Below are 26,165 nucleotides of genomic sequence, written 5' to 3'. Positions count from 1 at the left end.
GTACTGTATGCATCCCAAACAGCAACCTATTCCCTATTTAGTGCACTAAACCCATAGGGCTCTTTGAGATGCAACCTCAGTCCTCTGAAGGGGACATACAGGGACGGAATTCATATCTGGGGCACTAGTTTTAAGTGTGGATCAGAAAGGAGACTTGATTTAAGGCGTTAGGGGAAGGGTTTTATAGCTACATAGTGTAATTAAAACGAATGCCTTGAAGTCAGGCCATAACATTTCTTAGGGGTCACCCTCTACCTTCTTTTACACTCATCAAGAACCAAAGACTATCTCCCTCTCCCTATCTGATGCCCCTGGACCTCTCCTCATGTCTTTCCTCTGCCAGCGTACTCCTGTACATCAATGGATTTTATGAAGGGTTACTCAAGACAGAACAATTATTCTTATTCCCTCCTCTTATGTTGATCCTATTAGACGATGCAGCAGCTGCCATAGCGACTTGACTGTACTCACTTAACTGTCGAACGTTTGCGGTACATACAGGGCATTCGGAACGTATTCAGACGGCTTGACTTTTTCTACATTTTGTTACGTTACAGCCTTATTTTAAAATTGATTAAATAAAAAAAAAATCTCATCAATCTACACACAATACCCCATAATGACAAAGCGAAAACAGGTTTTTAGAAATGTTTGCAAAAAACAGAAATACCTTTTTTACATAAGTATTCAGACCCTTTGCTATGAGACTCGAAATTGAGCTCAGGTGCATCCTGTCTCCGTTGATCATCCGTTCCACAACTTGATTGGAGTCCACCTGTGGTAAATTAAATTGATTGGACATGATCTGGAAAGGCACACGCCTGTCTGAATAAGGTCCCACAGTTGACAGTGCATGTCAGAGCAAAAAAAGGTCAAAGGAATTGTCTGTAGAGCTCTGAGACAGGATTGTGTCGAGGCACAGATCTGGGCAAGGGTACCAAAACATTGAAGGTCCCCAAGAACACAGTGGCCTCCATCATTCTTAAATGGAAAAAGTTTAGAACCACCAAGGCTCTACCTAGAGCTGGCCGCTCAGCCAAACTGAGCAATCGGGGGAAAAAGACCTTGGTCAGGGAGGTAACCAAGAAACCGATGGTCACTCTGATGAAGCTCGAGAGTTCCTCTGTGGAAATGGGAGAACCTTCCAAAAGGACAACCATCTCTGCAGCACTCCACCAATCAGGCCTTTATGGTAGAGTGGCCAGACGGAAGCCACTCCTCAGTAAAAGGCACATGACAGCCCGCTTGGAATTTGCCAAAAGGCACCTAAAGGACTCTGACTATGAGAAACAAGATTCTCCTGTCTGATGAAACCAAGATTGAAATCTTTGGCCTTAATGCCAAGCGAACCTGGCACCATCCCTACGGTGAAGCATGCTGCTGGCAGCAACAGGCTGTGGGGATGTTTTTCAGCGGCAGGGACTGGGAGACTTGTCAGGATCAAGGCAAAGATGAACGGAGCAAAGTACAGAGAGATCCTTGATGAAAACCTGCTCCAGAGTGAACAGGACCTCATAGCCTGGTTCCTCTCTAGGTTTCTTCCTAGGTTTTGGCCTTTCTAGGGAGTTTTTCCTAGCCGCCGTGCTTCTACACCTGCATTGCTTGCTGTTTGGGGTTTTAGGCTGGGTTTCTGTACAGCACTTCGAGATATTAGCTGATGTACGAAGGGCTATATAAAATAAACTTGATTTGATTTGATTTGATGACTGGAGCGAAGTTTCCAACAGGACAATGACCGTAAGCACACAGCCAAGACAATGCAGGAGTGGCTTCAGGACAAATCTCTGGAAGTCCTTGAGTGGCCCAGCCAGAGCCCAGACTTGAACCTGATCGACCATCTCTGGAGTGACCTGAAAATAGCTGTGTGGCAATGCTTCCCATCCAACCTGACAGAGCTTGAGAGGATCTGCAGAGAAGAATGGGAGAAACTCCCCAAATACAGGTGTGTTAAGCTTGTAGCGTCATAACCAAGAAGACTTGAAACTGTTATCGCTGCCAAAGGTGCTTAAACAAAGTACTGAGTAAAGGGTCTGAATACTTGTGATATTTCATTTTTCATATAAAAAACAGTTTTTGCTTTGTCATTATGGGGTATTGTGTGTTGATTGACGAGGGGGGAAACAATTTAATCAATTTTAGAACAAGGCTGTAACGTAACAAAATGTGGGAAAAGTCAAGGGGTCTGAATACTTTCCAAATGCACGGTATGCATGAAAGTGCACGCACGCAAGCACACACACACACACACACACACACACACACACACACACACACACACACACACACACACACACACACACACACACACACACACACACACACACACACACACACACACACACACACACACACACACACAGTGAAGTAAATACAAGATTTGCATATAAACAAACAACCTCCTACAGGTAAGTAAGTCCATACATGCACATGATTCACATGATCAATGTACACAGCAGGTACAGGTACATCTTAAATCAATACTATAGACTACATCCTGTTGCCCTGTATGACAGACAACAACCTCTCAGCAGAGCAGACTAAACACTGACAGTTCAGTTCAGTACAGCCACATCTCTGTATACACACTATGTCCTTGGATGCCGCATGTGGACACAGTCTGCCAGCCCAAGGTCGCCAGTTGTTTCTCCTCCCAGTCCTCCCAGTCCTCCTAACACATCCTGATATTGGAGGATGGAAGGAGAGAGAGAATCAGGGGAGACAGAGGGAGAGGAAGGGAAAGGGGGGAGTAAGCTAGGGGAGGGACGGCAGGGAAACCATGCCTGAAGCCTTGTAAGAATCTCAGCGCATGGGTCCCAAATAGCAGCCTATTCCCTATTTCGTGCACTTTTGGCCAGAGCCCATAGGGCCATATTCCACAGGGCTTTGGTCAAAGATAGTGCACTACATGGGGAATATGTTTACATTTGGGACACAGATTCAGAGTTAATGGTCCTTCTTCTCGCACCAATCAATCACGGCTAATCTCTCTCTCTCCCTGCGTTCCCCAGAGTGGTCCGCCATCCGGCGTAATGCCATGATCCCATCTCTCCCTCGCCACCGCCGCCTGCCAAACAGTCCAGTCAGCTAGGAAGCAACACCATACAACTCCAATCCCAGAGCTCTCTCTCGCTCTCTCTCTCTCCAATCCCAGAGCTCTCTCTCTCGCTCTCTCTCTCTCCAATCCCAGAGCTCTCTCTCTCTCTCTCTCTCTCTCCCTCCAATCCCAGAGCTCTCTCTCGCTCTCTCTCTCTCTCCAATCCCAGAGCTCTCTCTCGCTCTCTCTCTCTCTCTCCAATCCCAGAGCTCTCTCTCTCTCTCTCCCTCCAATCCCAGAGCTCTCTCTCGCTGTCTCTCTCTCTCCAATCCCAGAGCTCTCTCTCTCTCTCTCTCCCTCCAATCCCAGAGCTCTCTCTCGCTGTCTCTCTCTCTCCAATCCCAGAGCTCTCTCTCTCTCTCTCTCTCCCTCCAATCCCAGAGCTCTCTCTCTCTCTCTCCCTCCAATCCCAGAGCTCTCTCTCTCTCTCTCCCTCCAATCCCAGAGCGCTCTCTCTCGCTCTCTCCCTCCAATCCCAGAGCACTCTCTCTCTCTCTCTCCAATCCCAGAGCTCTCTCTCGCTGTCTCTCTCTCTCTCCAATCCCAGAGCTCTCTCTCGCTGTCTCTCTCTCCAATCCCAGAGCTCTCTCTCGCTGTCTCTCTCTCTCTCCAATCCCAGAGCTCTCTCTCGCTGTCTCTCTCTCTCTCTCTCTCTCTCTCTCTCTCTCTCTCTCTCTCTCTCTCTCTCCAATCCCAGAGCGCTCTCTCCCTCTCTCTCTCCAATCCCAGAGCGCTCTCTCCCTCTCTCCCTCCAATCCCAGAGCGATCTCTCTCTCTCTCTCTCTCTCTCTCTCTCTCTCTCTCTCTCTCTCTCTCTCTCTCTCTCTCTCTCTCTCTCTCTCTCTCTCTCCAATCCCAGAGCGATCTCTCTCTCTCTCTCTCTCTCTCTCTCTCCAATCCCAGAGCGATCTCTCTCTCTCTCTCTCTCTCTCCCTCCAATCCCAGAGCGATCTCTCTCTCTCTCTCTCTCTCTCTCTCTCTCTCTCTCCAATCCCAGAGCGATCTCTCTCTCTCTCCAATCCCAGAGCTCTCTCTCTCTCTCTCTCTCCAATCCCAGAGAGCTCTCTCCCTCTCTCGCTTTCCAATTGCAGGGCTCTCTCTCTCTCTTTTCAATCACAGGGCTCTCTCTCTCTTTCTCCAATCCCAGAGCTCTCTCTCTCTCTCTCTCTCCAATCCCAGATCTTTCTCTCTCTCTCTCCAATCCCAGAGCTCTCTCTCTCTCTCTCTCTCTCTCTCCCTCTCTCTCTCCTATTCCAGAGCACTCTCTCTCTCTCTCTCTCCAATCCAAGAGCTCTCTCTCTCTCTCTCTCTCTCTCTCTCTCTCTCTCTCTCTCTCTCTCTCTCTCTCTCCATACCCAGATCTCTCTCTCTCTCTCCATACCCAGATCTCCCTCTCTCTCTCTCTCTCTCTCTCCAATCCCAGAGCTCTCTCTCTCTCACTCCAATCCAAGAGCTCTCTCTCTCTCTCTCTCTCTCTCCATACCCAGATCTCTCTCTCTCTCTCTCTCTCTCCATACCCAGATCTCCCTCTCTCTCTCTCTCTCTCCAATCCCAGAGGTCTCTCTCTCTCACTCCAATCCCAGAGCTCTCTCTCTCTCTCCAATCCCAGAGCTCTCTCTCTCTCTCTCTCTCTCTCTCTCTCTCTCTCTCCATACCCAGATCTCTCTCTCTCTCTCTCTCTCTCTCCATACCCAGATCTCCCTCTCTCTCTCTCTCTCTCTCTCCAATCCCAGAGCTCTCTCTCACTCCAATCCCAGAGCACTCTCTCTCTCTCTCCACTCCCAGAGCGCTCTCCCTCTCTCTCTCTAATCCCAGAGCTCTCTCTCTCTCTCTCTCTAATCCCAGAGCTCTCTCTCTCTCTCTCTCCTATTCCAGAGCGCTCTCTCTTTCCAGAGCGCGCTCTCTCTCTCTCTCCAATCCAAGAGCTCCCTCTCTCCAATCCCAGAGCTCTCTCTCTCTCTCTCTCTCTCCAATCCCAGAGCGCCCTCTCTCTCTCTCTCCACTCCCAGAGCGCTCTCTCTCTCTCCAATCCCAGAGCGCTCTCTCTCTCTCTCTCCAATCCCAGAGCGCCCTCTCTCTCTCTCTCCACTCCCAGAGCGCCCTCTCTCTCTCTCCAATCCCAGAGCGCCCTCTCTCTCTCTCTCCACTCCCAGAGCGCTCTCTCTCTCTCTCTCCAATCCCAGAGCGCCCTCTCTCTCTCTCTCCACTCCCAGAGCGCTCTCTCTCTCTCTCCACTCCCAGAGCGCTCTCTCTCTCTCTCCACTCCCAGAGCGCCCTCTCTCTCTCTCTCCATACCCAGATCTCTCTCTCTCTCTCTCTCCATACCCAGATCTCTCTCTCTCTCTCTCCATACCCAGATCTCTCTCTCTCTCTCTCTCCTATCCCAGAGAACGCTCTCTCTCTCTCTCTCTCCATACCCAGATCTCTCTCTCTCTCCTATCCCAGAGAACGCTCTCTCTCTCCTATCCCAGAGAACGCTCTCTCTCTCCAATCCCAGAGCGCTCTCTCTCTCTCTCTCCATACCCAGATCTCTCTCTCTCTCTCTCCTATCCCAGAGAACGCTCTCTCTCTCCAATCCCAGAGCGCTCTCTCTCTCTCTCTCCATACCCAGATCTCTCTCTCTCTCTCTCTCTCTCTCTCTCTCTCTCTCTCTCTCTCTCCTATCCCAGAGAACGCTCTCTCTCTCCAATCCCAGAGCGCTCTCTCTCTCTCTCTCCATACCCAGATCTCTCTCTCTCTCTCTCTCTCTCTCTCTCTCCTATCCCAGAGAACGCTCTCTCTCTCTCAATCCCAGAACGCTCTCTCAATTCAATTCAATTTCAATTCAATTCAAGGGGCTTTATTGGCATGGGAAACATATGTTAACATTGCCAAAGCAAGTGAGGTAGATAATATACAAAAGTGAAATAAACAATAAAAATGAACAGTAAACATTACACATACAGAAGTTTCAAAATAATAAAGACATTACAAATGTCATAGTATGTATATATACAGTGTTGTAACGATGTACAAATGGTTAAAGTACAAAAGGGAAAATGAAAATAAATAAGCATAAATATGGGTTGTATTTACAATGGTGTTTGTTCTTCACTGGTTGACCTTTTCTTGTGGAAACAGGTCACACATCTTGCTGCTGTGATGGCACACTGTGGTATTTCACCCAGTAGACAGTAGATATGGGAGTTGATCAAAATCGGGTTTGTTTTCGAATTCTTTGTGGATCTATGTAATCTGAGGGAAATATGTATCTCTAATATGGTCATACATTTGTCAGGAGGTTAGGAAGTGCAGCTCAGTTTCCACCTCATTTTGTGGGCAGTGTGCACATAGCCTGTCTTCTCACTCTCTCACTCTGTCACTCTGTCACTCTGTCACTCTGTCACTCTGTCACTCTCTCACTCGGTCACTCTCTCACTCTCTCACTCTCTCACTCTCTCACTCACTCACTCACTCACTCACTCACTCACTCACTCACTCACTCACTCACTCACTCACTCACTCACTCACTCACTCACTCACTCACTCACTCACTCACTCGTTAGTGTTCTCCTGTCTCTTGGCCCAGTGGAGCCAGGCTCTCCAGACTGCGGATCCTGAACTCCACAGCCCAGCACCAGCCCAGGCATGCAGAGCCACACCCAGGGGGTAGGCTCATACTCAGAGGGGCTAATACGTTCACTCCACTCCATTGACTTGGGGCTGTGAGAACACTCCATTGACTTGGGGCTGTGAGAACACCACGGGTTGAAAGGTTTTTACTCAGTGACCCAAATAAAAACGCTGTCTTTTCCTTTCCAAGAAGCATAAAGAAACCAGTGTGAATGCGTTGTGACCCGCTGCTTTGGGGGCTGTAACCAGCTAAGCACTACTTATCATTTCAGAGGCATCTCGTTTAATTGAAGTCACAGAAAAGTAATTGACTCCAAGGGAGAGTTTCATCCTTCCATCCCACCTTTTCCCCCCGCGGGACCAAGCAGAGCAAACAAACATGAAAAAGCAACAGCTTCACGTCGGGTCAATAGCATCAAAGAACTTTCAAAGAACCTCCCCCAACCCTCCCGGAATCCTCCCGGAATACACCACTGAGGGCCGCCTTTCATCACGACTCTGCACCCTGAACTTCCAATCCCACTGCTGATTTGTCAAAGGTCACCAGGGCTCTTTTAAACATCTCAACCAATGGCGTTGGCGTTTAGGGAGGACGTTGCCCTGTCAGAAGCTCCGATCTTGACAGGCTCTGAGGAGCTGAGGAGGTGTCTGGAGGAGTTGAAAAGATTTCTTAATTAGCTCTGAACATCCACTTAGTCCGTACCCCCGGTGTACCCTGACGAGTCTGTGCCCACCGCCAACAACATCAAAGGCCAATCGACTTTGGAAGTCAAATTTAGATCTGTAATTCGGTTTGCTGTTAAACCATGATGGTGGGATGGTAGTTAGTGGGCTGTCATGTAAACAGACTCTGTGCTGTATTAGAAGAGCCTATTAAGATGTACAGTACAACAATGTTCATTTGTGGAGGATATTTGACTGATCAAAGTTTCGCTCCGGTCACAAGAAACATAATACAGTATGCCCACTGTTACAGACACACAGCACAATAATCAATCAACAACAATCATCCAGCTTCCTTTATCGTGTTTAGTGACCTAAATAACAGTTACAGCAGCAATATCAATCACAGTTTTAACAAAGCCAAACATTACAGTCACCATCTCTAACTACTAATCACTCATGACAGTTTGTGGTCCAAATATGGTGTGCCAGGATCCAAAAAGCCATTCACACACCAAACAGTCCTGTCAAAGCAAAATCCACCCCTCAATCAATCCTGGCAAGGCTAAGTTTACCGCAACCAATCCTGGCAAGGCTAAGTCCAAGCGTAATCAATCCTAGCAAGGTGAAGTCCATCCCTCAACGAATCCTGGTAGAGCTGAGTCCACCAGCTCTCTACACATCGGCCCTTACCCAGTAGCAGGAGTAGAGGGTTGCCAAGTGTTTCTTTCCGGCATGCCTTGCCAACACCCCACATCCCAGCTGGCTTGGTAAGGAGAGGGTCTGGCTAGCAGAGGAAGAGGACAGGAGGTGGCAGAGTGGCTCATATCCTCCTGAACCAAAAATAACCACAACGAAGCCTGCTGCTGATTTGGTCTCACTGGCGGACATGTTGGTGCCCCAGATCCAGAACCATTATCCCTATTAGAGAATCTAGTGGTGCCACCAAGATGTGGGTGTTAGATTGTGGTGAATAAGGGCCCAGCATTTTCCCCAGTCAGTAATGGCAAGGAAATACTCTGGGTCCTTGTAATACTCTACAATTATAGGGGGCCGTTTTTCCCTGGAAAGTTCACATGACAAACGTGGTCAGAGTATGTTTTTGTTAATATAAATGGGAGAGAAATGGTGGTCAGATGTACCTCCAAGCTGTACTCCTCCACGGTCCTCTTCAGCGGATCAACGATCTGCCAGCAGATGAGGATGCACAGGTCAATCAGCAGCATCCCACCCACAATGATCAGCAGCTTCTGGTCCTTGATAATCTGGAGGGAAGAAGAGAAGAGAGAGAATGATAGGGGAGAGAGGGTGAGAGAGGTGGCAGTAGGTACACTTTTAGAAAAAGGGACATGTACTTGGAAAGGGTGCTACCTGGAACCAAATAGGGCTCTACCTGGAACCAAATAGGGCTCTACCTGGAACCAAATAGGGCTCTACCTGGAACCAAATAGGGCTCTACCTGGAACCAAATAGGGCTCTACCTGGAACCAAAAAGGTTGTCCTACATTGACACACGAAGGTAGCTCCTTTTTAAATGTAGGGAGGGTAGAGAGGGATGAGAGGTAGGATACAGTGAGCTGGTAAAAGACACCAACCCGAGCGGGAGTCGCATAAATCAACATAGACTCTCTTTTGTGTTGGTGAACTTTAGAGGATGAAAGGTGGGCCACCCCGCCCCCTCCCGTCTGATCTTTATTTTGAACAGCGTTTGACCCCGCCGCTGTCCACATCAAAGCAAAGGTCAGGAGAACACAGACACGGACGCACTTGAGAGAAATCACTTCATATAAATGATGTGGTCTCTCTTTAACACTCTCTCTCTCTCGCTCTCTCTCTCTCCACCGCCACAGACAGAAGACGGTGGGCTCAGAATGGAATGGGGGATTGGTTTAACACTCTCTCTCTCTCCACCGCCACAGACAGAAGACTAGACTCAGAATGGAATGGGGGATTGGTTTTGATGTGTTGTCTTCTGATGGCTACTGGGATTGGACAAATAGGAGAGTGGAACGTTGTGTGTATTACATAGAGACAGGGGCTGGCGATGTAGTCAAGGTGCCAGAGGTTTCCAAATAGCTACAAAAACTACAAGTTACTGTCTGACCGTAACCACAGAGCTATAATTAGATTTTATATGTATTACCGCAACAATGTTCTCAGTCTGAGCATCATAGAAAATGAAAGGACACAGGGCCAGAATAGATGATCTTTAATGTAAATGAAATCGAAAATGAAATAATACTAATTAAAATAATCATTATATCACTCAGAATGTCGGAAGAATCATATCAGAAGATTGACCATGGTCTCATGTCCCTTTGGCCAAGACAGATGTCAAATTAATAAATGATCACATTCTGCTATTCCCAATGGGACATAGTGTTGTTGTGTACTGGATACAATATACGATCCACACAGCACAGTACACCACCTACAGTATCTGAGTGAATCTGTATAGCTGTGCCCCATAATAAAAAAATATGCTCTCTGCTCTCCATTACCTCAGGTCTGCTAACATTAGAGCTGGCTCCATCAGGCCTGCTAACATTAGAGCTGGCTACATCAGGCCTGCTAACATTAGAGCTGGCTACATCAGGTCTGCTAACATTAGAGCTGGCTACATCAGGTCTGCTAACATTAGAGTTGGCTACATCAGGCCTGCTAACATTAGAGCTGGCTACATCAGGTCTGCTAACATTAAAGCTGGCTACATCAGGTCTGCTAACATTAGAGCTGGCTACATCAGGTCTGCTAACATTAGAGTTGGCTACATCAGGCCTGCTAACATTAGAGCTGGCTACATCAGGCCTGCTAACATTAGAGCTGGCTACATCAGACCTGCTAACATTAGAGCTGGCTACATCAGGCCTGCTTTCTTTATTGCATTTTAAATGCTTCTGCCTACCCTGGTGGCAGTATTTCTATATTCTACTGCTGATTCATCATTAAAAGCATGGGGATGTGGACTGTGTGCATTGTAGAATACACTGTGTACACTAGTTGTGATCAGGGAACAGAGCAGTATGCTTTCAAGGCCCTGATCCGTGGGGAATTAGATCGTCAGGGATGATCAAACGTTTGCATAGGGATGTGTATTTATTTTAGTATGAAATACACAGCTCATATCAGATCATGTACACACACTCGTGAGGTCACTGTTCTGTGTAAGCTTGTACAGTATTATGTGGACACTATATACACTATGTTTTGTCTTCTCTATATGTGTACACATTAGTGTGTGTGTGTGCGTGTGTGTGCAATGGTGTATCTCACTTGGTGCACATTCAAGAATACTCTAAAGTAAATCTCAGAGACAGACTACCAGGCAGACACGGAGGGAGGCTGCAGAGCAGCCTGTTTGATTGACAGGCCCTGTGCTTACCCAACACTGAACCAGGCCTCTTTAAGGAGTGAAGGAGTGCTGGGCGAACCTTGCCGAGCGGAACCCTTATTGAGCACACCCTGATTTACAGTCTTCTCTCTGAGGGAGGGGGGAAGGAGGGACGGAGATGGAGGGACTGGCGAAGGGACGGAGGGATTGATGAAGAGATGGGCAAACATCACTGGGTTTCCATGGCAAACCCCCAGCAACACTGTTGACTGACAACAGCTATCACTTCACTTCACTCAGCCAAAGCCCCTGCACTCAATCAGTGTGTGTGGGGAGGGAGGGAAAAGGAGGGGAGGGAGGGAGCTAGGTTAACTGCTGCCCGACAGACAGATCCTGGCCCTGCTGAAACACCAGGGAATAGGTCTTTAGATTTAAGGGCTGTCTAGCTCCACCTGGGGAGCACTCAGTTTAGTCTCTCTGCTCTGATGGAGGTGGGGGAGGAGGAACAAGAAGAGGAGGAAGAGACGGATGAACAAGAAGAGGAGGAGGAAGAGGAGGAGGAAGAACAAGAGGAAGAGGAGAAACAAGAAGAAGAAGAGGAGGAACAAGAAGAGGAAGAAGGAGGAGGAGGAAGAGAGGAGGAAAAACTGAGTCTGCATAATTGCCATAGCAACACATTTCACAGGAGCAAGAGCTGTTTTGTTGTTGTGTTTTGTTTTTCTTTGAATTACGAATCAAAAATAAATATTTTTAGAAGTTAACACAAAAGATCATCTCTTTTTTAGCACATTTGAAGATATCAAAATGTGCTTGTGTTTCAGATGACCGCAGACTAAAGGAGAGATGCAAACCAGCACTGACCCCGTCCCTGTCTCTTTCCATCTTTAAATATTTCTCTCTCTCTCTTTCTCTCTGCCTCCCACGCACTCTCTCTCTCCCACTCTCTCTGACAGCTCTCCCACACTCCCTCCTGCAGCCGTTGCCATCCGACACATCTATCCAGGATGTGATGTGAGGTGGACTATAAATATCAAAAGGCCAGCAGAGATGCAGCCACAGAGGCCTGGAAAGCCTTTACATAATCACACCAGCTACAAAAGCATATTGTGTCAGATAGATATTGGTTTGCTGTTTGGTATTTCTATTGAAGAGAGGAATGGAAATATGTCAATCGAAAACAGGTCAGTGGGTAGAGCGTGTGTTAGAGAAAAGCACACACACGTACGGACGCAAGAATGCAAACACACAAGCATGCGCGCAAGCACACAAATCGCGCAAGCACCCTTTAATCCTGTAAAAAACTGCAGGCTTAAACAACGAGATGAATCACCACTCTCCCTGATGATCAGCCAGTCTCACACAGCAGTAACAGAAACCCCACACACATTCCATCAGGTTCACCACAGGGAGCATGTGTGTGTGATTGTGTGCGTGTGCACTGAACATAGAACAAAAGGTGTGTGTGGTAAATTCTTTAGTGCTTGAGTCAAACTCTAGCTTGGCTTTCTCAGCTTGACTTTTTCTAGAGAAAGATCGCAGCAGCATATACCCAGGGGGAGCTCCAGCTGTCCCTGAACTGTACACTGTGTGTGTGTGTGTGTGTGTGTGTGTGTGTGTGTGTGTGTGTGTGTGTGTGTGTGTGTGTGTGTGTGTGTGTGTGTGTGTGTGTGTGTGTGTGTGTGTGTGTGTGTGTGTGTGTGTGTGTGTGTGTGTGTGTGTGTGTGTGTGTGTACAGTCTGAGCTGAGCAGAGTGTCTGTAATGCTTTTTGTGGCTGGATCGTTGCAGCTCCTCTGGGGCTTGGGGTGACTGAGTGGGGCTAACAACCTGCCTTGCTGCTGGGCCTCTCACTGGGAGAAAAACACCACTCCTTAGGTCTGCTACAGTAGTTACTCAGTTACACACATGTAGTTTGAGGAAATGTTTTGGTTGAAAAAGAGCATCACCAAGTGTAAAAGGTGCTGGTTTAGATCTAGGTACAACTGTCCCGGCGCCTCTGTTAGAAGACGTGGTAGTGACCAGTAGGAAACCGATCATATTAAATGGCGTGGGAGGAGATGGCTGCCGTTTTACGGACTCCTAACCAATTGTGCTATTGTGTGTGTTTTTTTCACGTTATTTGTAACTTATTTTGTACATAATGTTCCTGCCACCGTCTCTTATGACCGAAAATAGCTTTTCATATCAGGGCAGTGATTACTCACCTCGTACTGGACAAAAATATTTTTTCTTTAACGAGTCGGACGCGAAGGATTTACTTCAGACACCCGACAAGGCCAACATCCCCGTAATTCACATGAGAAGGAGACAGAGATATCGGGGACGTAGGTTGGGGTGCCTTGTAAGGAACTGACGGCGAGTGAGTAATCTGCCTCTACCACCAGTCCTATTAGACAACGTACAATCATTAGATAAAGAAATAGATGAGCTACAATCACAAATATCATACCAACGGGACATTTAAAAACTGTAATATCTAATGTTTCACTGAGTTGTGCATGGATAAAATACAGCTGTCGGGTTTTACGCTGCATCGGCAAGATAGAACAGCTGCCTCCGGTAAGACAAGGGGTGGTGGTCTGTGTATATTTGTAAACAACAGCTGGTGCACAAAATCGAATATTAAGGAAGTCTTGAGGTTTCGCTCGCGTGAGGGATAGTATCTCATGATGAGCTGTAGACCACACTATTTACCAAGAGAGTTTGTCTGTCTATTTACCATCACAAACCGATGCTGGCACTAAGACCGCACTCAGTGAGCTGTATAAGGCCATAAGCAAACAGGAAAACTAAACATGGTTGCATCACTGCCTGGTACGGCAACTGCTCGGCCCCGTTGGTCGCAAGGCACTATCGAGGGTAGTGAGTACGGCTCAGTACATCACTGGGGCCAAGCTTCCTGCCATCCAGGACCTATATACCTTAGCAACATTGTCACAGGCAGCAACCTGGAAGCTCCCCTTGTGATTGCTACTTGATAACCAGATTGTGATAGGGCTGCATACTTGCTTCGAGGGGTAAAGTGTTTTTTTTTTGCAAACCCTGAAAATGTGGTCAGAAACTATATCACATAACAGTCCCTCCCCTTCTCTCTTCTACGCCTTCTTCTCCCTCCATTCATTTTTTATCTGACATAATGCATGTGTAGTGACACAGGAATCAGTGGCATAAGAAGCGCTAGCTGCTGTTAACCAGTGAGGATTTATCTATCAGAGTCCATAATGGCCAATTATGGTTCTAGGCTCCTGCATTCTGCTTGAGTGCAGCCAGCCTCAGCAGACCAGACCGTGTGACTACCACAATATACTGCTGCTTGTTCACAGCAACAGAAAACGCTCTCTTCCTTCAACTAACTGGTTTTACACAAAAAACAAAATGACCTTGGCTAGTCTGATGTTGATAGTCTTTTCTAAAGAAGGGGAGTTAGCATGTTAATCCGGCATGTGTGCTCCGTTGCTCATAAAGCAGGTCCCAGACCTGTGGCTGTAATCTATTCCTTGTGGTGACACTATGGCTTTGTCCCATATGGCACCCTATTCCCTACATAGTACACTACTTTTAGACAGAGCCTTATGTTAGTGCACTATATAGGGGATAGGGTGCCATTTGGGACAAAACCTGTATGCATGTTGGCTACTAGTATCTTTCCACAACCTGAACACTGTCAGCTACTGTATTAGCAGAGTGACCAACGAGGCAGGATCGGTGTCAAATCTATTCAGCTGATTCAGGAAGTGAATAGAAATGCAATACTTAAAATGTAAACGTTCACCTTGAAATTGATTTGCCTGAATGGAAATGGAAGGGACCCCTTTCCCCTCATTCATAAGACAAGGCAATTGTCAATGCTGGTGCATAATGATGATGATATGGTGATAATAGTAATAATAATAATGATAATAATTCATCATCATCATTCCACATAATACAATTTTAGTAAAAACACACGTCACTACATCCTGCTATTGGCCATCATTTTGGCCATGAGACCACACAGGTAGTGATTTACATTTTTTTCACTACTCTTGTATTTTTTGCTTGTTTATTAGATAAGGTACAGATAGATAGGAAAGACAGGAAGAGTAGCAATGGGTTGGATTGGAATCCATGCTGCAGCAGTGTTCCATGGGCAGCAGCTCACTACGTTTTCTTACCTTTTTCTTCATCTTGACGTTCTTGAAGATAGCATGGACTCTCCAGGTCTTGGCAAACATGGCACCAAACGCTGTTGTGTAGCCCACAATGAGGATCCATGTTCGCACCTGCAAGACGAGGACAGAAACAGTCAAAAGCTGTCAAAGAGCTGGACTAAAACAAAGATCTAGACTGACAAGATGTTAGCATTTATTTTTTCTTAGCCAACAAATTCACCAAACGCTCTAAAAGTGCACTAAAAATAGTCAGAATCCTGTCATAATTCCATGAAAGTGAATGTGCAAACTTCAGAGGAAGTTGTATACTAGCATCATGGCTGTTAAACTTATGAATATGTGTTATTAAAAAGAGAGACCTCCCTACTTGAAATCCAAGGATATTAAAACAAACCAAATACTATGGTGCCTTCTGTAGGCTATATCTGTATTTAGAATGAGTTGTAACTAAATAAGAGCAACAAAGCTATATCCTGTAATAACTCCCACAGTATCTAATTTAACAAGCCGGAAAAACACTACTTTAACACCCACTGCACTAAATGCTGTTTGTGTTTGTTTGTCTGTCTGTTGAAAGGCATTCTTGGCAGGGAGGCAGAGTCACAATGGAACAGACCAAGGCAGGAGATTCAGCAGCAACCCTATTCTCCCCCCAGTGATGCATGAGGAAAATAGGAGCCCTACTGAAAGAGACCGTTCTAGGGGCCCCTTGACAAATGACTAGGTCTGGTCTGTGTGGGGGATGAAAAAGATATATGACTGTAAATCAAATCAAAGTTTATTAGTCGCGCACACCGATTTGAAGATGCTATTGCTGGTGCAGCGTAATAGCTATGTTTCTAGCTCCAACAGTGCAGTAATACCTGGCAATACAAAACAATCCACACAAAATCCAACAAATGAAAAGAAAGAAATTAAGAAATGTTGGAACGATTTCAAATAACACAAATAACACTGGAACAGTAATCCAAATCCAATCTGTATATACACCGGATGAATTTACACAATATATACTAAGAACGATATGTACAGCAATATATATATTAAACTGGGATAATGATATGTACAGCAGGAGATATATTATAGTGGGAGAATGATATGTACAGCAGGAGATATGTTATAGCGGGAGAATGATATGCACAGCAGTAGATATGTGGGAGAATGATATGTACAGCATTAGATATATTATAGTAGGAGAATGATATGTACAGCATTAGATATATTAGAGTGGGAGAATGATATGTACAGCAGTAGACATATTATAGTGAGAGAATAATATGTACAGCGGTAGATATATTAGATTGAGAGAATGATATGTACAGCAGTAGATATGTGGGAGAATAATATGTACAGCAGTAGATATATTAGATTGAGAGAATGATATGCACAGCAGTAGATATATTAGATTGAGAGAGTGATATGTGCAGCAGTAGATATATTATAGTGGGAGAATGATATGTACAGCAGTAGATATATTAGAGTGGGAGAATGATATGTACAGCAGTAGATATATTATAGTGAGAGAATAATATGTACAGCGGTAGATATATTAGAGTGGGAGAATGATATGTACAGCAGTAGATATATTATAGTGAGAGAATAATATGTACAGCGGTAGATATATTAGATTGAGAGAATGATATGTACAGCAGTAGATATGTGGGAGAATGATATGCACAGCAGTAGATATATTAGATTGAGAGAGTGATATGTGCAGCAGTAGATATATTATAGTGGGAGAATGATATGTACAGCATTAGATATATTAGAGTGGGTGAATGATATGTACAGCAGTAGATATATTATAGTGAGAGAATAATATGTACAGCGGTAGATATATTAGATTGAGAGAATGATATGTACAGCAGTAGATATGTCGGAGAATGATATGTACAGCAGTAGATATATTAGATTGAGAGAATGATATGCACAGCAGTAGATATATTAGATTGAGAGAGTGATATGTGCAGCAGTAGATATATTATACTGGGAGAATGATATGTACAGCAGTAGACACATTATACTGGGAGAATGATATGTACAGCAGTAGATATATTATAGTGGTAGAATGATATGTGCAGCAGTATATATATATTATAGTGGTAGAATGATATGTACAGCAGTAGATACATTATACTGGGAGAATGATATGTACAGCAGTATCTGTATTAGAGTGGGAGAATGATATGTACAGCAGTAGATACATTATACTGGGAGAATGATATGTACAGCAGTAGATATATTAAACTGGGATAATGATATGCACAGCAGTAGATATGTGGGAGAATGATATGTACAGCAGTAGATATATTAAACTGGGAGAATGATATGCACAGCAGTAGATATGTGGGAGAATGATATGTACAGCAGTAGATATATTTTAGTGGGAGAATGATATGTACAGCAGTAGATATATTATAGTGGGAGAATGATACGTACAGCAGTAGATATATTTTAGTGGGAGAATGATATGTACAGCAGTAGATATATTATAGTGGGAGAATGATATGTACAGCAGTATATGTACTAGAGTGGGATAATGATATGTACAGCAGTAGATATATTATAGCGGGAGAATGATATGTACAGCAGTAGATATGTTATAGTGGGAGAATGATATGTACAGCAGTAGATATATTATAGCGGGAGAATGATATGTACAGCAGTAGATATATTATAGTGGGAGAATGATATGTACAGCAGTATATGTATTAGAGTGGGATAATGATATGTACAGCAGTAGATATATTATAGCGGGAGAATGATATGTACAGCAGTAGATATGTTATAGTGGGAGAATGATATGTACAGCAGTAGATATATTATAGCGGGAGAATGATATGTACAGCAGTAGATATATTATAGCGGGAGAATGATATGTACAGCAGTAGATATATTACTAATATATAAACTCACCTTTCTACTGACTCTGAAAAACACCAAAAGAAAGATTCTCAGGCTCCCTGCTCATCTGTGTGAACGTGCCTTAGGCATGCTACAAAGAGACATGAGGATTGCAGATGTGGCCAGGGCAATAAATTGCAATGTCCGTACTGTGAGACGCCTAAGACAGCGCTACAGTGAGACAGGACGGACAGCTGATCGTCCTCGCAGTGGCAGACCACGTGTAACAACACCTGCACAGGATCGGTACATCCGAACATCACACCTGCAGGACAGGTACAGGATGGCAACAACAACTGCCCGAGTTACACCAGGAACGCACAATCCCTCCATCAGTGCTCAGACTGTCCGCAATAGGCTGAGAGAGGCTGGACTGAGGGCTTGTAGGCCTGTTGTAGGCAGGTCCTCACCAGACATCACCGGCAACAACGTTGCCTATGGGCACAAACCCACCGTCGCTGGACCAGACAGGACTGGCAAAAAGTGCTCTTAACTGACGAGTCGCGGTTATGTCTCACCAGGGGTGATGGTCAGATTTGCGCTTATCGTCGAAGGAATGAGCGTTACACACCAGATCTCAATCCCATTGAGCACGTCTGGGACCTGTTGGATCGGAGGGTGAGGGCTAGGGCCATTCCCCACAGAAATGTCCGGGAACTTGTAGGTGCCTTGGTGGAAGACTGGGGTAACATCTCACAGCAAGAACTGGCAAATCTGGTGCAGTCCATGAGGAGAAGATGCACTGCAGTACTTAATGCAGCTGGTGGCCACACCAGATACTGACTGTTACTGTTGATTTTGACCCCCCCTTTGTTCAGGGACACATTCCATTTCTGCTAGTCACATGTCTGTGGAACTTGTTCAGTTTATGTCTCAGTTGTTGAATCTTGTTATGTTCAAACAAATATTTACACATGTTAAGTTTGCTGAAAATAAAAGCAGTTGACAGTGAGAGGACGTTTCTTTTTTTGCTGAGTTTATATGAACTAAAATGCAATGTACAGTAGTAGCAATATTACTATGAGTTATGTTGAGAATACAGTATATAAATACACAGTAGAAACCCCATAGCAAAATGGTAGATTACTGTCTGATGGCTTTGAGATATAAGCTGTTTTTCAGTCTCTCGGTCCAAGCTTTGATGCACCTGTATACCGCCTTCTAGATGATAGCGGGGTGAACAGGCCATGGCTCGGGTGGCTGAGGTCCTTGATGATCTTCTTGGCCTTCCTGTGACACTTGGCGTTGTAGATGTCCTGGACGGCAGGCAGTGTGCCCCAAGTGATGCGTTGGGCGGACCGCACCACCCTCTGCAGAGCCTTGTGGTTGCGCACTGTGCAATTGCCATATCAGGTGGTGATACAGCCCGACAAAATGCTCTCAATGATACATCTGTAAAAGTTCATGAGTGTCTTAGGGGCCAAGCCACATTTCTTCAGCCTCCTGAGGTTGAAGAGGTGCTGTTGCGCCTTTCTTCACCACATTGTCTGTGTGAAGGAACAATTTCAGGTCGTCAGTGATGTGCAGGCAGTGGAACTTTTGACCCTCTGCACTGCGGCCCCATCAATGTGGACCGGGGCATGCTCTCTCTGCTGTCTCCTGTAGTCCACAATCAGCTCCTTCGTTTTGTTGACGTTGAGGTTATTTTCCTGGCTCCACTCTGCCTAGGCACTCACCTCCTCCCTGTAGGCTGTCTCGTCGTTGTTGGTAATTAGGCCTACCACTGTTGTGTAGCCAGCTCTCCTGTGGGCTACGACCACTCTCTTTCTCCTTCCCACTGAGGAGCAATGGCGCACTAGATAAAATACTGCCCTTGCTTGTTTTAGAGTTTAAACTGGAATATACTTTTTTTAAATCAAAAGGTTTAAATTTGGTGTTCCTGTGTGTGGGTGTTTATGTGGGGCGAGGGAGGGGGAAGAGGGCAAAAAAGACAGCAAGAGAGGGATAGAGAAAGAGATAACAAAAAAACAATTACAGCAGCCATACAAAGAAAACAGTGCATATTGATTGGTTGGATCACATACTTTTCCTCAGCACTTCCTCTTTGATGTGACAGTCTCCATTTTGGATTGTTTTGGCTGAGGTGAGCCGGGCAGGCAGGCAGGCACTCGATGGCAGTTGATACGTGCTGCGCCACCCGCCTAGCTAACATTATTTATCTCTGTGGGTCCTGGTCAAAAGCAGTGCACTATATAGGGAATAGGGGGCCATTTGGGACGCAAACCAGTTATCGCTGTAATCAAACCTGTTTAATTAAACCAGAGGCTAAGATAGTCACGTTCAAACGCTTGCTGTGGGAGCAGGAGTTTAATGTGCTCCATGTTAGGAAAGACCCAGGGACTGATCCAATCAACTCCCATTATATGAAGTCCCATCCCAGTTCCTCCTGAGTGACACAGCGGTCTAAGGCACTGCATCTCAGTACTAGAGGCGTTACTACAGACACCCTGGTTTGAATCAATAGGGCGGCGCACAATTGGCCCAGCGTCGTCCAGGTTTGGCCGGTGTAGGCCGTCATTGTAAATAAGAATTTGTTCTTAACTGACTTGCCTAGTTAAATAAAGGTTCAAATGTAATTCTGAAGGGAGGAAGAGAATGTTAGCTAGTGTGCTAGCCTAGCATTAGCCTGGATCTTACACCTTTTGAAGGGATGAAGAAAAGACTAGTGTGCTAGCCTAGCATTAGCCTGGATCTTACACCTTTTGAAGGGATGAAGAAAAGACTAGTGTGCTAGCCTAGCTTTAGCCTGGATCTTACACCTTTTGGAAGTAGGAAAAGAATGATAGCTAATAGCTGGCGTTAGTCTGGGATGCACACCTTTTGAAGGGGATCAAGAGAGAATGCAAGCTAGCGTTAGAGTGGATCGCACACCTTTCGATGGGGGAGAAGACAGAAGAGAATGATATAGTATTAGCCTAGTGTTAGCCTGGGATCTTACACGTCATTAGCACAGCATATATGGGGTTCTAGCTGTACAGGTTATATACTCACAGTACACAAGGCCTCAAACTCTTTGTCGGACACCAAGGCGCCGTCCAGGCCAAAGAGGAAGATGGAGGAGTAGGAGAGCATTCCACCCAGGATGATAAGGTTGTTCATGTAGGGACTGGACATCTTGATCAGTCTGTAGGGAGAGGAGAGGAGCATGTACAGCAAGGTGTGGAATTGTGAGAGGAATACAGAGCTCCAAAATTGAAAAAACTCAGAAGGACCATTTTAACATTGAAACATGTTTTTATATAACAGTGCATGTACAATGCAGTAACAGCAGCGGAGCGACTTGGGGGAACTGAGTTCCAAATGTGTTTTTGTCTTGGTGAATGCGCTATTTTCCCTATATTTCCCCCCACGTGGGCCAACCACCTAGCAATTTGAGTTCTAGCCAATGTGCTTCAGCCCCTCGCCAATTGAGTGACAGCTAGCAAGGTGCACACACAGCAGAGCGAGAGACTGAGCAATGACGTGGTGCGCATACAGTATCTGCACAATTTTTGGGGACCACTTTTTGCTAGTGAGTGCTATTTTCAGAACTACTGGCTAAAAAGTATACAAAAGTACTGGTGAATCGATTTAACATTAGGATTGGGGGAGGGGAATCTAATCCTAGATTTGTACCAAGAAGAAACTTCCCCCCGGAGCTCTACTAGTCTAGATAGCACTAGTCCACCAAACTCCAAGTTTTCCTGACTTCATAGTATGGAAAGGCTCCTTGATGTTGTCAGCACAATGTTTTGATAACGAAGTGGGCTGTACTTTGATTGGTTCTCCTCTGTGTCTTTGTCACTCAAACACCAACATAGACAACCACACACAGCCTCCGAACGTCGCCCACTTCCAGCACAACTGTTGGATTTTCAAATCCAAACAGCGTCTCAGAAAGGTCTCAGAAAACAATGTTTGAGAGAACCAATCAAAGCTCAACTAATTTCTGCGCGAATACTGTATTTACAATGGACTCCTGTCTGGAACAGTGTGTCACAGCTCTCCCTTGCTGTGTACCACGTGAGTGGTGTCAGCTAGGCTACAGCTCTACTCACTCCTCCCCCCATTCCCCTCCCTCTTCCACTGACCTGTGGTTGCGGTTCTTGATGTTGAAGAAGAGGAAGGCCCCTGCCATGAGCATGCCCAGGATGGTGATAACAGACAGGATGCTGTAGAGGGGTACGTTGATGTTGCGACGCTGCAGACGCACAAACGTACGGTCCTTAGGAGGCTCCACCCCTGAAATGAAGAGGAGGAACTCAGTTTGCCAAGTATAATAATAACTTCTACAGGGGAAGGATAGACAACCAAAAAGAACCCTCACCCGTATTTAACATTGAAAAACAACTCCACAAGAAGGGGAAAACAAGTTGATTTGGAGGATCACCTCCTGAACGGAGACGAGGACATTCACAGACCCACTGGCAAAAACTGGTTGAATCAACGTTGTTTCCACGTCATTTCAGCAACATTCAAACTAATATGATGACGTTGGATTGATGTGGAAAAGTGATTGGATTTGCAAAAAATTCATCAACGTAAGGGAATTTCATATTTTTTCCACCCAACTTTTAACCTAAATCCAATAACATAGTGAATTTTTTGGGGTGAATTCATATTAGTTGACAACTCAATCAAATGTAAATCAAACCTAGATGTGGAACTGACGTCTGTGCCCAGTGGGGATGTTCTTAGCCGGAGAAATGTACAATAACCCGCATAGAATTCTTTAGATTTTAAGTGTGTCCACTTATCCAGTGACTTTGATTCTACAGTACGTAAAGTACTGAACACTTCTACAGGAGAAGGATAGATCCAAAATTAACCCTCACCATTCGGCTACTTAACATTGGAAAACTTTCTACTTTCTTATCAGCTGTGTAAATGTACCTCCATACAGAATCGGTTGTCGTGGTGAGCAACCGCTGTTTTTTATGTTTGCCCGTTCCTTTATTCACCCTCTCTGTGTCTTTGCCAGTGTGCCAATCGATTTCAATGTCTCATCTTACTGAGCTCTCTTATGGTGGTTTGACACATAGAAACAAATGTTTTAGCTGTCCCAGAGTATGTCTGTATGGGACTACAGGGAGGGAGGGGAGGGGTTTCTTGTCAACACAAGAAAACATGGTGTAATAAAAATGTTGGTAAATAATTCAACATAGAATGATTGATTGAGAGGAGCATACTGGATGCCCTGTGTGTGAGCGTACAAGCACGCATGCACAAACACGCACGCACAATGCATTCGTAACGCATGCACAAACACACACACACACACACACACACACACACACACACACACACACACACACACACACACACACACACACACACACACACACACACACACACACACACACACACACACACACACACACACACACACACGTACAATCTCATGTGTACTTACCTTGGAACCGCATGGTGTTGTTGATGAGATCCAGGACATCAGCAATAGCGTTGTACTCTCCGACCTTCACCTCCTGCCCCTCTGTTAGGAACACAAACAGGAAAGACGTCAGTTAGGAGAGCATGTGGACAACACTTTGGACAACTTTCTCTTTCAGTCAACTAGACAGCTCTCGCTGTAAAATTGCAGAGATCTGACCCAAAATAACTGTAACATTTCAAATAAGACAGTATCTAATCCAAAACGAATGAGGAATACTGCAGAGTGAGTTCTCATTTACAGCTTGTGTGTTTTAGCTAAGTGTGGAAATCAGTGATTAGTTCAAGCTAACAGAGAGTAATGGCATTGGGTTAATGGTTGTGATACAGATTGGCATAATGGCTAGCAACAGTAACGTACTGGGGTGTATTCGTTTGTACCCTCTGTAGCAAACAGTAGTGAAACGTTTTGCAACTGAAAACTTTTTGCAATGAAAATTAGTGTTTTTTTTTGGACAAGTTCAGGTTAGTCCTTCTCCGTTTTAGCCCGTTTGCTTCCATTTGTTTCCTAGTGAATACACCCCGCACAAACTATACACACATTACCGGAGAACAAGTCTCCAGTGAAGAAACCAATCGTAAAAATAAAAGCAACAATAAATAAAAACAATAGTATGCTGGCAATGGTAACGCAATACATTGGCATTTTCACAGATACAGTAAAATGAGTCTAAATTGTGATATATCCTGAGCCATAACACAAACATCTCTCCTGAGTGCTATTTAAAGCAGCCATTTCCTTCAAGAGACGTCTTAAAAGCTGATACAGGGCTCTATGCCTAAGTTTAAAAATGTATGTGTGTATTACAGGCTCTGTATTGACCCTGTCACACACAGCAGCTCCATCACTCTCCTTCTCATAAAAATGGGTGAACAGTTACACTCAGCACACAGGGGGAGGAGGGATATGAGGGGAGACTATTCAACTCCCTCTCTCACTCACTCTCTATCTCTCTCTCTCTCTCTCTCTCTCTCTCTCTCTCTCTCTCTCTCTCTCTCTCTCTCTCTCTCTCTCTCTCTCTCTCTCTCTCTCTCTCTCTCTCTCTCTCTCTCTCTCTCTCTCTCTCTATCAATTCAATTTCAATTTAAGGGCTTTATTGGCATGGGAAACATATGTTAACATTGCCAAAGCAAGTGAAGTAGATAATAAACAAAAGTGAAATAAACAATACAAATTAACAGTAGACATTACACTCACAGAAGTTCCAAAATAATAAAGACATTTCAAATGTCATATTATGTCTATATAGAGTGTTGTAACGATGTGAAAATAGTTGTGAATGCGATGTGAAAAAAGTACAAAAGAGAAAATAAACAAACATAAATATGGGTTGTATTTACAATGGTGTTTGTTCTTCACTGGTCTCTTTCATTTCTAAGTGTATATAGATTTACAGTGTGAAGGTTTGATAACACATGTAAATGTTGGTTCTGTGTCGGATACACATAAACACTACGCAATTATGACTACTACGTCCCTGAGCTGTTGCTGCTATGTTAGCGCAAACCCTTCACCCAACTTCTGAAATTACATTTCACACCTGTTTGTTCAATTACCTCCTTCATTACTGTAAATCAGATACAGATTTAAACACTAGCCTGATCCCATATCTGTTTGGCGTGACGACCATAGGAGCGGGCATTACAGCACAAACAGATCTGGGATCAGTGCATTTCTGTTAATCACATTCAGATTGATGAACCCAGAGGTTCCAGACACAGAGACACTAGCTTGATCACAGATATGTTCGGCCATAGAAGTTGGCAAGACAGCACAAACAGATCTGGGACCAGGCTAATGATGTACTGTTTCTGCTGCCCAGGGTAACTTCCGTCCCTGTCTACCTGACCTAGGTTGAAGACTTAAAAAAAAATATATATATTCATTTTTTTAACCTATTTTTTCTCCCCAATTTGATGGTATCCAATTGGTAGTTACAGTCTTGTCCCATCACTGCAACTCCCGTACAGACTCAGGAGAGGCGAAGGTCGAGAGCCGTGCGTCCTCCGATACACAAACCAGCCAAGCCGCATTGCTTCTTCACACAATGCCCACTTAACCCGGAAACCGCACCAATGTGTCAGAGGAAACGCCGTACACACCTGGTGACCGTGTCAATGTGCATTGCACCCGGCCCGCCACAGGAGTCGCTAGTGTGCAATGGGACAAGGACATCCCTGCCGGCCAAACCGTCCCCTAACCCAGGCAACGCTGGGCCAATTGTGTGCCACCCCATGGGTCTCCCGATCACGGCCGGCTACGACAGACCCTGGACTCAAACCAGGATCTCTAGTGGCACAGCTAGTACTGCGATGCAGTGCCTTAGACCCCTGCACCACTCGGGAGGCCCTAGGTTGCAAACTTAGAACCCTCTGCACAATGTCACCATAGTGATGCTAAATGTTTTAGCCATCTGCTGCACACACCCCAGCTTACATCCCAAATGGCACCCTGTTCCCTATATAGTACACTACTATTGACCAAGGCCCATAGGAAATAGGGTACCATTTGGGATGCAGACATGTTACGCAGGGTTATTCTCTACAGCTGTCCCAATCAAACCTACGTCATCCTACCATCTCAGCACTCTATTGCTGGAGATGACAGAATGTGAATTTAATTCAATAATGAATTAACCTTCATATAGCTTTAAACTTAGGGGGAAACACCTTTACATCTCTCTACACTGGCTCAGACGCTTGTCCAATGTGGCAGGGCATGCAAACTATTACAGACTACAAAGGGAAGCACAGCCGCAAACTGCCCAGTGACACGAGCCTACCAGACGAGCTAAATTACTTCTATGCTCGCTTCGAGACAAGTAACACTGAAGCATGCATGAGAGCATCAGCTGTCCCGGACGACTGTGTGATCACGCTCTCCGTAGCCGATGTGAGTTAGACCTTTAAACAAGTCAACGTTCACAAGGTCGCAGGGCCAGATGGATTACCAGGACGTGTACTCCGAGCATGCACTGACCA

The 26,165-nt window shown here is 45.2% G+C and overlaps 1 protein-coding gene across 1 annotated transcript in view; it reads right to left on the bottom strand.

Moving 5' to 3' along the window:
• LOC120039909 (gamma-aminobutyric acid type B receptor subunit 2-like) overlaps window positions 1-26,165 on the bottom strand; it is a 153,487-nt gene that overhangs the window by 68,676 nt on the left and 58,646 nt on the right. Inside the window, exons 8-12 of the mRNA XM_038985231.1 lie at window positions 23,146-23,226; window positions 21,824-21,974; window positions 20,745-20,877; window positions 14,853-14,960; window positions 8,512-8,634 (exon numbers count right to left, since the gene is read on the bottom strand). Of these exons, the coding sequence (XP_038841159.1) occupies window positions 8,512-8,634; window positions 14,853-14,960; window positions 20,745-20,877; window positions 21,824-21,974; window positions 23,146-23,226 (596 nt within the window). The remainder of the gene's footprint in view (window positions 1-8,511; window positions 8,635-14,852; window positions 14,961-20,744; window positions 20,878-21,823; window positions 21,975-23,145; window positions 23,227-26,165) is intronic.

Source organism: Salvelinus namaycush, unplaced genomic scaffold (assembly GCF_016432855.1).
Source record: "Salvelinus namaycush isolate Seneca unplaced genomic scaffold, SaNama_1.0 Scaffold308, whole genome shotgun sequence".
Lineage (NCBI taxonomy): Eukaryota > Metazoa > Chordata > Actinopteri > Salmoniformes > Salmonidae > Salvelinus > Salvelinus namaycush.
Note: the sequence above shows the minus strand (reverse complement) of the source record. Positions and strands in the feature narration are given on the sequence as shown.